General features: G+C 39.0%; 2 protein-coding genes and 1 long non-coding RNA gene across 3 annotated transcripts; 1 reads left to right on the forward strand and 2 right to left on the reverse strand.

Annotated features, from left to right (window-relative positions):
- Nucleotides 1-448: 448 nt before the first annotated feature.
- On the forward strand, nucleotides 449-1,786 carry LOC143517764 (uncharacterized). The gene is made up of 3 exons (XR_013132044.1): nucleotides 449-624; nucleotides 1,159-1,266; nucleotides 1,414-1,786. It is a non-coding gene; the product is annotated as an uncharacterized LOC143517764 (long non-coding RNA).
- A 1,381-nt stretch (nucleotides 1,787-3,167) lies between these two features.
- Nucleotides 3,168-4,970, reverse strand: LOC143517765 (uncharacterized). The gene is made up of 4 exons (XM_077010564.1): nucleotides 4,917-4,970; nucleotides 4,609-4,637; nucleotides 4,024-4,508; nucleotides 3,168-3,907 (listed from the first exon to the last, which is right to left on the reverse strand). Exons 2-4 carry the CDS (start codon nucleotides 4,629-4,631, stop codon nucleotides 3,402-3,404), a joined length of 1,014 nt encoding a protein of 337 aa, XP_076866679.1. The 5' UTR covers nucleotides 4,632-4,637; nucleotides 4,917-4,970; the 3' UTR covers nucleotides 3,168-3,401.
- A 7,647-nt stretch (nucleotides 4,971-12,617) lies between these two features.
- On the reverse strand, nucleotides 12,618-14,699 carry LOC143516335 (uncharacterized). Its single transcript, XM_077007886.1, has one exon. It carries the CDS (start codon nucleotides 14,697-14,699, stop codon nucleotides 12,630-12,632), a length of 2,070 nt encoding a protein of 689 aa, XP_076864001.1. The 3' UTR covers nucleotides 12,618-12,629.
- Nucleotides 14,700-16,287: the final 1,588 nt, after the last annotated feature.

A 16,287-nucleotide genomic window follows, 5' to 3' on the forward strand; every position in this document is an offset into this window, starting at 1 on the left:
CAGCACTGTGGAGATGTTATTGGGGCAGGTGTGAGTGTGGTTGAGTCCCAAGCTATATACTAAACAACTAATAAGGTAAGAAACGATTCTGCACTTAAAGCACACGTTAATAATTTAAAAGTAATTTATATAAACAAATTGGCATGTTATTTTGACATTTGTGTGCCTAAGCATTGCGTTTTGTGTGCAGTCCGGTAACATTATTGGCCTCAGTGACCCCTTGTCTCATGCCACTGTTTGTGTTCTGGCATCGGTTGATTTACAAATTAAGCACTGACAAACACCAATGTGCACCAATTCAGGGTGGAGGACCTTGGTCTCTCTCACTCGTGGTTCAAGGAATACACAGCACTGAATGGTGGGACCTGCAGGCCTAAAATAGGCAGTGAGTAAATTAGGAACAGGTGCAGGTGATGAATGTCAATAATCAGGTGACTGTAACCATAGACATATATACATAGACGCCTCATGGAACGCTGAGTCGTACGTAAATGCGTCCGCCATATTGGTGAGGGCAGAAGAGCGATCGGAGAAGCAGCGAAAGATGCCTCGCTCATGCTCTGCGTATAACTGCACCAACCGCTTTTCAACTGAAACAAGATCAATTGGCATAACCTTTCACAGGTAAGAATGTAAATGTATTAATGCTTCTATTTGTCCATTACGGAGTCATTTTACGTACAGATTTTCCTGATTTTGTGTTCAATACTGTTCATCACGGACGTAATACTGTGATTTCCCGCGGTGAAACCAGTCTCAGAACAAACAAAGAAAGTATATTTTTACTAAATTCGACCGAAGTAGGTACTCTGATTATTGTGATTTGTTTAGCAAACGTTTGTCATACTATGTAGGTTTCCAAAAGATAGAGATCTCAGAAAGAGATGGGAAACAGCTGTCAGACGAGAAGGGTTTTCTGCTAGCTTGTCCTCCATGCTCTGCAGTGAGCATTTCAGGCCAGAGGATTTTGACAGGACAGGTCAGGCAGTCAGGATCAGAACTGGAGCTGTTCCTTCAGTCTTCTGTTTCCCAGCTCACCTCCAAAAGGTCGGTGCTTCTAGAAAGCCAAGATTCAGAGCCACACCATCCTGGAAAACGTATTTTCCCTTTTTGGATCTGCTTGTTAGATAATTTTTTATCTTTTATCATTGGTTTTAGCACGTGTCTACCAGGACATCTAAGAGCTCAAAGAAGGCTCAGGAGACCCCGTCACTAGACTGCTCCCAACCTGTTCAGGAGGCTGAGCCAGTGTCTGTGGGCAAACATGTGAGTCAATACATGATAACTTTGTCTTAAGCAGCTGTTAGCATTATGACAGCCATGAACAAACGCTGAAGCATTATGAACATAAGTCATTATGCAGCATTCTTCAAACACACACAGATATTAACAATATTCACATCTCTGTTGTAGGATCACTCCTATGCTCTGCCTTCATCCAATGAGGATCTGAGGGCCAGACTCAGGGAAGCCTTGGCTAGGGTGGAGAGTCTGGAAAGGGAGAGGAGGAATGCAAAGGACAGAGAGAAGAGGGCAAAGAACACTGTGAGTGGTCTTTTGGAGGATCTCAGGATGAAGAAACTGATTAATGAAGATTTGAAAGAGCAGCTCGATATATACTCAGGTATAAACAAAATTTTTTTCTGGATTTTTAACTGTTTTAGATATTGATTGATTTTGTAGTTGTGTTTAAGAATAAGTAAAAAAACGAATAAATAAAATCAACAAATATTAATTTACCAATAAACTCTAAGTGATGCAAAAAATATAAAGGAAACTAAGAATAAACTATATATATATATATATATATATATATATATATATATATATATATATATAGATATTAATGTGTACATATATAAATAGATATTTTATTTATTATTTCATATATTGATGATGTGTGTGTACATATGTTCATAAATGTTAATTACTGTAAATATAAAAACGGAATCAATTGTATCATAGGTTGACATTTTTTTATTCAGAAATTACAATTAAAATATAATGAAAAGTCATAAATGTTGTCTTTGGTGATTGTTTAATTTCCAAATATATTAACGTTTATATGTGAGTGGGTCGATGACGAACATTAGCTAAAAATACTTTGTAGAAGAGCACTTTCTGAAGTTCGCTCCATTCACTTGCATTAGCCTTACTGGCACATATGCCCTCACCAATATGGCGGACGCTGTTACGTATCGCAGCAGCGGGCTGCCCCGCTCGATGAGGCGTCTATGTATATATGTCTATGACTGTAACCATGGAAGTGAGGGCGTGGCTGTGTGACGTGATTGGCGGGAGCGGGGTGTCGACCCTGAGCCCTGGGACCGGCCTGCCGTACAAAAGCTTACTTATTTGGCCTGGCTTTTGGTTAGATATTGTTTTGTAGGTACTGAAAAATCTTAAAATGTGGCATTTTTTCCAGCTTTATTTATCTTTTACTTACTTTTTACTTACTTTCATTATTACTAAATTTGATTAGAAATTTCTCTTAATTTATGGTTTTATTGTGTTAAACCCTTGATTTGGTTTATTTAACTTCGTTATTCATTATTTTCAATTGTATTCCTTTAAAATCTTGTTTTTATTTTAAATCTTTGTTTTTTTTTATTTATTATACTATTTGGCAATGACCTTCCCAAGGTAATAAGCTGCTTCTTTCCTGATGTAAAGCACTTTCAATTGCCAGTGTGTATGAAAGGGGACTGAATGGGGTGCAGGAAGGGGAGAGAGGACAGACCCTAGTGGCAGAGCACCATCCACCACTGGGCATACAAACACACACACATTCATGCACACACACTCAGACAACTGCTTTAGAAATAAAGTTGCCTTGCCTTGTGGTCCCAGACCACTATAAATGAGGTCCTACACTATTTCATTCCAAAGGTGCTGAACTCTGTGCTGTGGCCCCAGACCACACTGAATAAAGTCCCACCATATTTCCTTCTCAGAGTCTCAATAGTGGGTGGTGCTCCAACTACAGCTCCATCAGACAGCAGTGAACTGTCTATCTTAATCAAATTAATAAGGAGAAAAGTAAAAGACTGCTACATATACTGTTAACACTGATATTGTGATATTTATATTCACACAAATGTATTTTATGGTCTGTCCATTATGAATATGTCATCAGTGGTTTATCAATCATCATAGCTTTTAATGAGTTTCACCTTACAGCCAAAAAAGTGGGAAAATTAAAGTATTTATTTATTAGTATGTGTTGATAAACAGTGCGAGCCAGTATTTAAAATGCATTATGTATCATCAGCAATAGTAATAGAAAACCTGCTAAGCATATCTGACTTTGAACTAACTGAACTGGGCTCATGTGAGATGTATAACATAGCAAAGTTATTCACATGAGCTCTTTATAAATCAGTTACTATGTTGCATATCTGTCAGTAATAGTCTTCGGTGTTACTGTGTGAGGTACAGAGAGCTAACAGTCTTTGGTGAGTCTCCCTCATGGTACTGATGAGTTGTGGTATGTCTTCAGTACACAGGAGCTCATTCCCTGTGACTTGTCCTGCTGCCTTCATCACTTCCTCCATCATCTTCATCACTGGTTCCTCAAGGATGAATCTGCGAGTTTGACACTCAACTACTCTGGTCTTCCCACTCAGGTCACTCAGGAGGTGGACGACTCTTCGCACTTTCCTCTGGAACTCAGCTACACCCTCATTCTTCTCCTTCACCTGCTGGATTTCTCCACGAATCTGCTCCACCTTATTATGTTTCTGTCTGATGCTGAGCTCCAACTGGTCAATCTCACCTCTGTAGTGAGACACTTTACTTTGGTACGTTTCCATTTGGGACTCAGAGTTTCTCACCTCCTCTTCTGCCATTCTGATAGCATCTGATGCTTGAGACATTTCTACTCCACCAGCAGTCATCATGACAGCCCCTGCACAGAGAGGAGTGAATTAAATATCTAAATATAATGCACACATATAAAGTGTAATATTGTAAAAAAAAATCTCATCTTCATGCTATATAGTTTATAATTACAATATATCCTACCAGCAATCCATCCAACAATTGGAATTAGTAACAGTCCCCCCCCAACTCCTGTTACTATCTCAGCATCATGTTTCCTCTTCTCCTGATTGCGTTTACTTTCTTCAGCCAAACTCAGATTGTGTCTGGCATTCTCTAAAGCAACATAACAGTAATTCAGTAACTCTTCATTAGACTCCTGCTCTCTTCTCAAGTTGCTTAAGGTAGATTCTGTATCTCTTATTTGCTGTTTACATTTCCCTTCAACTTCTGTAAGTTTCTCAAGGTGTTGATCCAGACCCCTCAGTCCTGTACTAGCTGCCTGTTCTGACTCCTCCAGACTCTGCTGGGTCTCCACTATCTGCTGTCTGATGGAGGTGTAGTTAGAGCACTGTCCACTAATGGGATCTACATCTGCATCTATGAGGGACTCGTAGACTCTAGTGATGGAAATGATGCCGTTCTTCAGAGGAATGATAACAGCCTCAGTTGAATCCTTCAGCAAAACCCTGTGGAGAAGCAGACAAGAATAGATTAATAGATCAGATTTCTATTTTGATTATTATTTCTGTGTAAATGCTTGAATGAGATGTTAAGTTGCCTGCTTACACAGATGAAGGGATGTGGGTCATCTTAACCTGATAAAAGAAGAAATGTTTCTTTTTCAAGAATGTTGTATATTTCTTTCTCTTTCTTTTCATTAATTCACAAAATTTAATATGTCGGTGTAATTCACATGGAAACGCTGTGAGAAGGTAACAATCTTCTAATGTTTTTAATGTATGAATAAAATATGAAAAAAGTTTGCCAATGTAAAAACTTTAACAAAAACAGGATTTTACATATTACATACTGGAGCTCATTGCAACATTACAAACATTAATTATTGTAAATAAATGTAATCTCACTGCACTTGCCTGGGTGATTCGTCTTCTGCTGGGTCGACAAATAATGATGATTAAGTGAGACTGGCTTCTTTAGTCCTTTTACAGTAACTCGCTTGTGTGACAGTCAGATGGGAGGGTGCTTACGCTCATGATGACACTTTCAGTTTTAGGTTTCAGAAGTAGTAATGGTATATTATATTCGTATAGTGTAATCGTTCATCTTTATTTCAAGGTAGTGTTGATGATGTCTAATGAAGTAAATGTAATATATATGCAATATATATATATATAGTTTGTGTGTGTGTGTGTGTGTGTGCGTGTGTGTGTGTGTGTGTGTGTGTGTGTGTGTGTGTGTGTGTGTGTGTGTGTGTGTGTGTGTGTGTGTAAAATAAAATACTTCTCTGCAAATCTCACGAATGCTTTGATGTGGATGCATTCACGAGATTATTCTGAGTGACACTACAATCAAGATATTAACACTTTAAAGCCAAACGCTCCTATATGCTTGGTTTCATGGTATTTCACTGTTTATCGCAAACGAACGCTGCCTACGCAAAAAGAAAAGAGATTTGGTGTAGACACGCACTTTAACTACATTAACTATTAATTGATTTAACTAGTTTACTTGCATCATTACATTAAACACACTTAGTAATATGTTTAAATAGCATGATCGACATTGTGCAAAGTGGTTTTAATATGTCTCAGGGTCCCGCAGATGTGCAGGATGGGAGATACTCCGTGGCCGAACAGATCCACTATCAACTGAGCGGTGGCACTTGGCCATCACCAGATAATGTCTGAAAATATTCTACTACACCAGTTTTAATAAATCTATATTGTATTTGTATATTTACATGCCAGTTCAGATAAGTACTGAATAAGTATGTGTTATGACACTGCGTGGTCGTTTGTGGTTTGTGTGGTGTTTTGCAGGTTTGGCTCCGCCCCGTGGTCCACCTGTGTTGTACGGATTGGCTGCACGTTGTTTCGGATTGACTATACGTGTATAAAGACAGCCACAGCGCTTACACTGCCACCTTGCAGACCTGATTTGTGCTGGGACTGGGAGTCTGTACTTAATCTTGTGTTGGCTGTCCCAGATATAATTAGATAAACACCTATATTTATATCCATCTATGTATAGAGTGTATTAGGAGGATGGGGAATTTTGTTGATCTTTGTGGTTTGTTTTTGGTAGGTAGTTGGGTAAGTTTCATGTAATTTTTTTGTATGTGTGTGTAGGGAAAGGTATTTTGCGTTGATAGGACGGTTTTGTTGTTGTTCTTTTGGAGCTGCCGATCTCCAACGTCACAACCCCAGTTGCTGTATGTGTTGCAATAAATCTCGCTCTTTTATTCATTCCACTATCCTTTTTCTTTTACCGTTATTTATTATCATGTTTCTCCCCCAGTGCCTGGACTGGGGAACGTAACAGTATGGTTCACTATTTCTCTGAATTTTCCCATAATGCCAAAACAATTCTACAGCCACCCAGAGTGGTAGCCTGTGCCTACCACCAGTGCAAATAATGGGCAGATTCTACTGTACTACATTTTCAAAAGTCCTAACATTGTTAATGAGACTTGGAGACAGTGTAAGTAACCCCCTAAAGGAGATTTATTTTGATCCCACACGTTAAAAGACAAAGATATAATTTTGTTCATTTTATTTTTATGAAGTTATCCCTTTTGTAACGAAAGAGACTTTTACTTTGAATTTAGAAATGAGTGTTCTAAGAGCGCGAAACTCGTAAAACGTAAACGGTCAGAGCGAACTAAGGAGTGACAGAGTAAGTGTGTAGGTTTGCGCTTCAATTTGTAGATGGACAAGGTAAGAAATTGGTTGAGCTGGTGTTATATTTGCTTGTTAAATGAATTACTTTGTGCAAAGGAGTAAGAATTATTCAGTTTTAATCTTGTCATAGCAGCGAACTAGCTAAGGAATAGCACTATGATAACGAACATGTTTAACTATTCCAAGTTGTGGCTGCCGTCGGTGGCGGTCACGCAGTTTGTTGTTCTCGTGGTTGAAGTGACAGTTTATGAGGTGAAGTGGTTTGTTTGTTGGATCTTATTGTGATGTGTATTGTTTGAGATGGAGCGATATTTTTGGTCGCGCGCCGCTCTCTACACGACGGTGTCGATAACGGAAATAACCGTCCGGTAGGTGGACGGGCAGAGGCGATTCTTACCCCGTACGCTAGAGTTCTGGAGAAGAAATCTCAGGGTTGCCAACTCTCAAGCATTGAGCGTGAGACACACGCATTTGACCGTTTTCACACGCTCTCACGCCACACTTCCGATATCTCACGCCGAAAAAAATATCCAGTTTATTTACCTCAGATCCACATATATGATTCAATACGTTACTAGTTCGGTAGCTCTGGCGCCATCCACCGGCGATATAACACTGAATCTGACTCCAAGCGAACATCAAAAGTTGGCAACCCTGAAATCTGGTTCGTTTTTAACTTGGTTAAAGAAGACATTCCGAGATGTGGTTTTGTTAACCCTTTCAAGTTTCAAGTAATGCGGCCAATGAGGTATGCAATTTGTATTTTAATTTGTGTATGGGAAATAAGATGTTTATCTATGAAGGATTGCTAAGTTTCTGTTAGTTATGTAGTCTCAAGGACTATTCCGATTTTACTGATGTTGTTTGTAAGCCAATCTACTGATTTGTGAATATTTTATGTTGTTGAATCATATTCTTATTGTCTAATCTCTATCTATGAGAATCCCTTACTGTATGAAACTGTATTATTTTATGTTTGTACAGTTCTCACGGCATCGTTGGTTACACCTGTGTCCGATTAAATGCCAGTAAATCAGGAACGCCTTGTGTCCGTTTTTCAACTTGGAGGGAGTTATAGTGAGAACTCATTGGCCGAGCAGACTGAGTTCTCACTATAACTCCCTCCAAGTTGAAAAACTGTAGTTGAGTTAATTTTGTGGTATTTTGTTATTGTGATTATTTTTTGTAAGTGTGCTACAAAGCGCGCCTGTCAGATTACTTTCGGCGCGAAATGAGAAAGATCATCACGGCGTTGTTGTGCTCTTTCACCCTCCTGTTAGCCTGCTGTAAGGTTATTGCTGTGACTGACTGTGTTTGGAGTGAGACATCGGATAAGAGAGGATTGAGCAAAGAGCAGGCTTCAACGCTCCTCAGTGTTCTGGATATTCTACAAGTACACACACGCACACATCCATTATTTTATTTTTTTATTTTTATTACAAATCTGACAACTCGACATCAACAGAAATGTTGGCGTAATTATCCAAGGACACTTGTACTTTGTACATGTACTTTGGACATTCCCATCTGATAGTTGAGATGTATTGTTATGTGGTTTTGAATATTGTGCTGTATATTAATAACTGATGCAATTGCAAGGGTGTTTAGTCATACTGTTTAATTGTTAAAATTGTTGAGTGACTACAACTTGTGAGGTACGCTCCAGCCCGATAACAAGGTTATCAGGTACAGGTAGTACATTGCTACCAAACCCAACATTAAATTCCTTCACGTAATGATCAACGGAGTTATTCGTCATTATTATAATTGTTGTCCACAGATTGGTTACATGCACAATACAATAAACACAGAGAATCGAGTCTTCTGACTTGTTGCTGAATTTATAACGAAAGATAAAGAAAACGTTTAAATTAACGTTTAACGCTAGCCAGGAGAGGGCAGCATCGCGTTTCTACAAAGAGCAAATCCACCCAGATCCACAATTAAAGAAAAAACGTTTTTCTTCATGTAAAAACACCAGGCAGTGTTCACCAAATACAAGCAAATTATTGATCTCGAATCTCTTTTTGTGTAACCACAATCAAATCTCAAACTACATTTTACCCAACTGTATCAGTAAGAAAACACTATCATTTACAGTATAAAATTCTTGTAGAGTATGAGAGCAAGTGTCCTACTGGCTACTCTTCACCACAGAACAACAGGAGCTCTACAGGGCCCCTCCAGTAGAGGAAATAGGACACAGTATTGTCTAGCAAAGTTCTATGTGTGCTCATGATGGATGCCCCTACAGAAAAGATCATGTGATTTGGTACTATATCTGTGCCCTCAGAAGAAGTACACTCCTTAGAGGTGCTTATTTAAAAAAAAATTAAGTGATTTTGCAATAGAGAGAAACATATCCCAGGACGGGGATCCAGTGCCCTATAGTTGCTCCTCCACCACGTCCTTTAGGACAAACTTTCCCAAAGTGGGTGTTGTGCGGTAGAAAACCCCTTTTCATTTTTTTGCCTCTGACCTTCAAACAGCTCGAGTCAGACACTACTTGGTATGGCATGCTGGCACATAAAAGATAATAATTACATCTTATTTTGTGAAATATTAAATCATTGCAGTGTATAGTTTGCAGTGCTCTGAAGGTCCATACTATGCAGAATGAAGAGTGAGAGTCTGTTTTAATCACACAAGTTCTTCCTTAACACACCATTCCACCTTTTGTCTTCCAGCCTTTTCTTCAATTACCAGAACTCTTTTGATAAAACATCCGGAAGCATTTACTTGGCACACGCAATTTCCACATCTAAGGTTAGTAGGCTTACTCAGATTTAAGATGCTTAATAAAGCAGCAAACACCAAAATCATGACAAACCTGACCAACGTTTTGTCCGTCTATCAAAGAACATTTACCACCATCAACTTCACCCAGTTCACTAGCCACATCAATGTCACAAGCCCAGTAAATAAAATTTTACAAAAACAAGTATATAATTTATTTACTGCACATTAATTTTTTTGTCGTCTTTCGTCATTCATACAAAAGGACTTTGTCACAGGGAAAATTCGCTTTTATGCGTTGATTGAATAATTTACATAACCCTTAAAAATTGTACAGGTAAACATAAACATATACAGTAATGTAGTATAAAGTAAATACTGTACATTCTGTAATTACATGTAGACCTACGTCTACTGCCATCTTGAGCATGCCTGCATTTTTTTTTGAGACGTTGAACTCTTGAGCGCATTAGAGACACTGAATGCTATGCTATAATTTCTTCGCATACGATAAAATTAGGGTAAACTCCACTCTTGTGGGCACGTTTTCTATGAGACACTGAAGATAGGGAATTGTACACTAAAAATATGCGAATTCGTGAAGCAGCAGATTCAGAAGCACAAAATGTCGGGACTCGGGATATTATTGTATTTCAGAGGTGGACATTCCAGCTTCAAAAAGTAAAACTCCTTCCCAGGATTTTACACAAGCTTGCTGGATTTTCTAATTAGTGCAGGTAGAATTAGTGGAATCAACACAATAAATAATGAATGATCATTCGCAAATTAATTAAATGAATTCATTTCCCCGTTAATCAAAGTGGTACCACAATAAATCACGTCAATCATAATTTATTTATTCAAATGCTAAAGTCACTACACTTGTACAGCATTTTATTCATGTAATGTAATTACATATGAGATTCGTTTTGTGTTTGTAGTCTTATTTATGCAAAAAGTGTTCAGTTTATATATCATATAGTCTTACATTTTGTGTTTGTAGTCTTATTTAGTTCAGTTTATATACCATATAGTCTTACATTTTGTGTTTGTAGTCTTATTTAGTTCAGTTTATATACCATATAGTCTTACATTTTGCCAAAGGGGTTTTTGAGAAAATATGCTGGGAAAAGAAAATGTCAAGAAAAAAGGTATCAATTTCTGTGTTACCAATTGAAAAAACAAACTAATGTGTCACTTCACCGTTGTGTGGATCTAGGAACCACTGGCGTAGGGGAGGGGCACGCAAGGCACGCACTGCGGGGGGGGCCCCGAACACAGGTGGGCCCCGCCTTAGGACGAGTTTGTCGTTTAGTGTCAGTGTTCTCAAGTCTAACGCATTGTGAGCTCCACCGGCGACCGATCGCGATATACAACTCAGATGGCACTGGGGACGGGGGGGACATGTCCCCTCCAGATTTATATTGACCCCATCCGAAATCTAGCATCTACAAACATAAACGTATATATTGAACAGCTTGGTCCCCCTCACTTCAGAATTTCCATCTGCGCCCATGCTCTGGTGGCCCTGTATTATTGATTGAATAAAATCACTTGTGTCATTCATCGGTATGGAGTATAGGACTGGGCGAAATTAACCAAACAGAATTTCAATACTTTCTAACTGAAATGCGATATAGGCTATATATAGTTGTTTTCTTCCCATAAGGTAATAACAAAAAGGCACTTCAAAGTCAAAGATTCATGTCCTCAATGGCACACAGACACTTTTATTAACATTCGCCTATAAATATACATTAGAAACCACTCAAAAGTAAACTATTTGCATATTAAATATTAATGATCCTCAAATGAACTTTCCCCACATAACAAAATACTCACAGCTGTGCTATTAAAATGTAAACAGAAAAGAGCAAAAATAGCACAGACTGACTTGTTCTTTAAAACGTTTTCTCTGATACCGTATAACTGTGCGTTCATACCGAAAGCGACGAGAGCGACACGGCGACCGGAAGTCATTCATTTTCAATGAGAGTGAGCGACACCCAGCGACGCGACGCGGCCGTGAGTGGCGCGAAGTGAGCGAACCGAGCGACGCGAACAAGTTGAGCTTGGCTCAACTTTATGCAAATGAGCAGTGACACGCGGTGGCGACTACCAATCAGAAAGTATGTTTGCACCCTCCTCCGAAATCGCACCTCTGACTTTGGTTCCTACTGATTATTTGTTCCGATTGCGAAATGGAGGAGAGATTGATAGTGGCTGACTCTGGATGTCCCGATTTGTCCTTTCTCAAATCCATAGTGAAATAACACATCTCAGGGGTGTTTAGAATTTATACAGGACAGTTTCCCTCCCAAAAATGTTTCCTTTTAGAGGAAATACTGTTCATTTGTTAAAAAAACATCTGCAATAAATTAGCATATACCCTATTATTGGTTATGATTTTTAAAATTCCTGTTTGATCTTCGGGTCTGGGGTAAAAAGTAAAAAAATTACATAAACATTTTAGGTTTATATACTATATGTGTTTTATACACGCACTCCTTTATAATCGTGTGTCCTGTAATCAATAGATCAAAATAAATACTGCGTCCTGCTTTAAAACGTGATTTGCATATCTGTCACGTGATGCATGCCGGCGTGATGTTGAACACGCCCCCACGCGACGCGATGCTGGCGACTCTGTGACGGAGAGCGATTTTATCGCTTTCGGTGTGAACGCACAGTGAAGAAACAAAGGTCAATAGGATAAATTGAACCAGAGTTGTAACACCATCAGTTAAACCCATCACGGATAAGATAGGAGTCATATGATCATTCCAGTATTTACCTAATTCCTCCCTGATCCCACATGGTGAATATCAAGGCTGGAAACAGGCACATGCAGATTCCATAGAGAAAAAAACTGATTTTGAGGTGAAAAAGTAAATTTCTGAATCAAGACTATATCTTGTTTAGTACTTATACTATTGCAGATAAAACCATATGAATTATATTACATTAAACTGTAGTTTCTCAGGTAAATCGTGATACATTTTCCCCTGTTAATTTCAACTGCCGACTAGAGGGGTGGGAGAGGGGAGGGGGTAGATGGAGAGCAGACGGTGCTGTATATATTTTCTTATAATATGAATGAAAGCAGCACAAACAATGAATTAGAAACCAAGTTTAAAAGCACATTAGCTGGAGGGAAAACATGGTGTAATTTGATGTAATTGGACATGAATCAAATTTTTGTTCCTCTGTTCAGATGTAGTCTCCTTCCTCTTCCTCCGTGAATCCACTTTTAACAGCTGCTTGAATCCTCTTCATCTCTTCAGGGGCAGCAGAGGGCAAAATTGCAAGCAGCTCTTTATCAATCTTCTCCAGTCTTGAGTCTGTCTTCCTTTCAAACTCAGCCTTGTTGTTTTGAACTAGATGTAAAATGTCTTTTTGAGCTGCATCACAGCCGTACTGTAACTGCAGACGTTCCTGTCTGAACTCTGGCTTTTCCTTGTCCATGACCATAAGTTTCCCCAGTGAGCTGATCCGATCCATGAGGTGCTTTTCAGACACTTCAGTGTAGGTTGCTGAGATCATGTGGACCAAATTAGCAATGTTAGTGGCTTGAAATGCTTGATTGTAAAGTTGATCTTTCACAAAGAGCTTTCCATTATAGGAAGGTGATGGGGTGCACTCAGGTATAGAGACAAATCTTTTGAGACTTACGGTCAGGCTGATATTTACAATGTTGGACACCATCTGAAAGAAGTGGACCATCTTCTCCCACTGCTCCTTCACTCTGCCCATGGCATCCATACCTTTCACCAGCATCTTGATGGTGGTGTTAAAGTCGATCTCTTTGGCTTCACAGTTCCTCATGGTGATCAGGATTTCAGTCAGTTCCTTTTGGTTCTTCTCCATGTTCTCCACACTCTTCTCATGCATCACTCTGGTCTTGTCTAGTTGAGCTCTGCTCTGCTCTATGCGGAAACGAGCATTGTCTGCAGCTCTCTGTGAGGCAGTCTGCATCTCATATTTACTTCCTTCTTTATTCATCATGGGTGGTTTTGAGACCAGGGCAGGAGAACCTGTGACAGCTTTACTTTTGCTGTCAAATGCACGTGCTGATTCAATCAGTTTTCGTATTTCTTCAATCAGCTCCTTTGTTTTGGCTTCCTCACATTTTCTATCTGGTGCATATTTTGCCAGTTCGTTACAGATGTTGATGCCCTGTTCACATATAGTTTGGGCACGATTCTTTGCTTCACATTGTGGGGATTTTTCTAAACTATCACTGATTCTTTTCAATTGTTCCAATGCAAACTTTGATTTTGGACATTTATTCTTCTGATCATACAGGTTGGTCCACTGTATGTTCTCCTCCTGCACAAACTGCTGAATCAACTCTGCACATTTCAGGATTTCTGCAGACTTGCTGTAGATATTTATTTCATCAATTCCATCTGAAGTTTTGTTCTGGCCTTTTGCGTGACTTATTATTTGAGTTATTACTTTTGAAACATTAGGAATCACGGATACAGGGTTAATTAGGGTTGATGCCAGTCCAGTAATTAGATTGGTGGTACACTCAGTCAGACCTGAAACAAAATCCATCCCGATCATCTCCCATCCACTGGGAAGTGAATCCATTGCACTTTTATAACTCTCGTGTGCTTCATTCAGTTGCTCTTTTAGGGCTTTCACTGCTTTTTCAGAGTGCTTTAAAGCTTCTTCTGATGACTCTTTCCTCATTTTGTTCTCTTCCAGTTTCTTTTTTATTTCTTCCAGATCCTCTCCATAAAAGTGCTCAGCATTGACACATGCTTCCAGCAGCTCTTGGATTATGTTGATGACCTCACTGAACTTCTGTTCTGTTGCAGAAGCCAGAGTAAAGCACTCATCTGCAATGACGCGAATGTTCTCCAGCTGGTGAGGCAGGAGAGCTTTAACAACCTCATCATCACCTTGGAACAAAATATTCACAGCACTCTTCATGTAATCTGGGACAGTGAGGGTGTGGAGTCGAATCTGATCCATGTTCTTATGGGCTTCGTTGAACGCCCACCAGCCAGAGTTACACACCTGCATGAGGCAGGCGCGAAAGGACTCTGGGTACTTGATGTACTGGTAGCCATCCTTGGGTGGGTTTTTGTTGATGGAGAAATCAGTTTGTGAAGAGATGAAGACCAGTTCTCCCATGATGGCTATGGAGAGTGGTGCAGGAGTCAGGTACCTCTCCCAGTTGGCATAGGGCTGCATTATAAGCTTGGTTTGGTTTCTCATCTGCTCAGCTGTGGTGAGGCTTTGACTGATCTTCGCAATTTGGGAATCCATTTTCCATGAGTTACTACAAAACCAAGAAGAAAAAAACAATTATTAGGATATTTTAATGGCAGATTTAAAAAACAAAAAAGTTAAAAAAGTACATGTAGTCCTAGTTTTGTGTTACAGTAGTTGCATTTTCTGCTGTTAGTTCCACATCTTCCTTTAGACTAAGGGTTGAGAATCTGTAGCTTGTGTATCTTGTTAACTCAAGATGTTGCTTTTTCATTGACTGTAAATGGGTCGACTGTAAATGTGTATAGGCCGGGGAAGTAGGAGGGACCTCTGCTCGCTTTGTTGGTCGTCTGGCAGCTGTGAACACACTATTCTTTCCAAGTTCCTTCCAATTCACATGACTGTAGTGGATGAAGCCGACCTAACAGACATCCCTGGAGTCTCCACTGGGGTTTTAATATGAACGTTGCTGATGTGAAGGTGTCGGACATATGGATGGGTAAGATCAATGAATGTGGAGTTGCATACATTTGAACCTCAGAGCAGAACTAATAACTGAACACGAGTATACAGAGATGCAACTACATCAACCCAAAGATGAGCTGATTCAGAACCTACTGCATTATAAGTCACACCAAGCATGAAGTGTTCAGTTTATTATTGGTTAACCTGTACTGTGACAGAAATACTTTAATTTAATACAGTGTAATTCAGTTAATACCCAAATATATTTGTGAAAATGCAGGTATACTATTAAAATACACATTAAGTTGTATTAATACATAGCTCTCAGAAAAATGTCCAAAAATATTTGGTGTTCATGACTCTCCAAGCCAAAACGCCACCCAAGCCCTGCAGTGGGACACCATGTGTCTGTCTGATTAACAATTCTACGTCATTGATTAGACTGTTTAGATTTGGTTTTTTAACTTGTGTTTATTTTGTCAGATCACAGTAAAGCATTAATCTCATGTGTCCAGGAATATGGAATATTAAATATTCATTATTATTATTATTAATATTAATATTAATAATAATAATTGTTTTCCTACCTTGTTATTGCAGATTATTTGCAGTAAAGGTCTTGGTCTGGTTCTTCTCAGTAGAAGCCAGTGGGTGAAGGTTGTGTTAGATAAGTCACTTTATAACTTTCACTTTATGACTTTCACAGTCCCTCCTCCTGACTACCCCTCCCTCATCACACAGTGAACAGGTTGACCTACAGTTGGCCATAAGCAAGAGGAGTTTTAAACTGGTTCTCCCAAAATGGAGCTGAGATTAAAATTATGTGTATCACATTCTGAAATGCTTGTGTTTACTTTATTCTGATTATAGTTTTAGACACAATAAGTTTTCTGTTGTATGTGTATTTAAGCATGTGTCTTGTCTATGACACCAGTTGTGACATCAGTCTGCCTTGTTGATTTGTGTCCGTGCATTAATTTGTCCATTTTGGGTCTAGCGATATTTTGCTAAAACCACTGATAAAACATTGTTACGTTGCTTTGATCTCGGCAACCTGCCCTCACTGTCCATTGTAACTGTTGTGTTGTGTTTAATATATGTTATATGTTGTACGTTGGTGCAGGCATGTCAAAAATAAGAATAAAGCAGTCAACATCAGAATCTGTATTTTACACATTCA

The sequence above is a fragment of the Brachyhypopomus gauderio genome, chromosome 6, assembly GCF_052324685.1.
Source record: "Brachyhypopomus gauderio isolate BG-103 chromosome 6, BGAUD_0.2, whole genome shotgun sequence".
NCBI lineage: Eukaryota > Metazoa > Chordata > Actinopteri > Gymnotiformes > Hypopomidae > Brachyhypopomus > Brachyhypopomus gauderio.

What these genes read in the sequence shown, in the direction of transcription:
- LOC143517765 (XM_077010564.1), bottom strand. Translation starts at nt 4,631, where the DNA reads ATGACCCACATCCCTTCATCTGT. An exon ending in ACCCACATCCCTTCATCTGT is followed by an intron (nt 4,509 to 4,608) that starts GTAAGCAGGCAA and finishes GCTTCTCCACAG; the next exon opens with GGTTTTGCTGAAGGATTCAA. An exon ending in AATTGTTGGATGGATTGCTG is followed by an intron (nt 3,908 to 4,023) that starts GTAGGATATATT and finishes CTCTCTGTGCAG; the next exon opens with GGGCTGTCATGATGACTGCT.
- LOC143516335 (XM_077007886.1), bottom strand. Translation starts at nt 14,699, where the DNA reads ATGGATTCCCAAATTGCGAAGATCAGTCAAAGCCTCACCACAGCTGAG.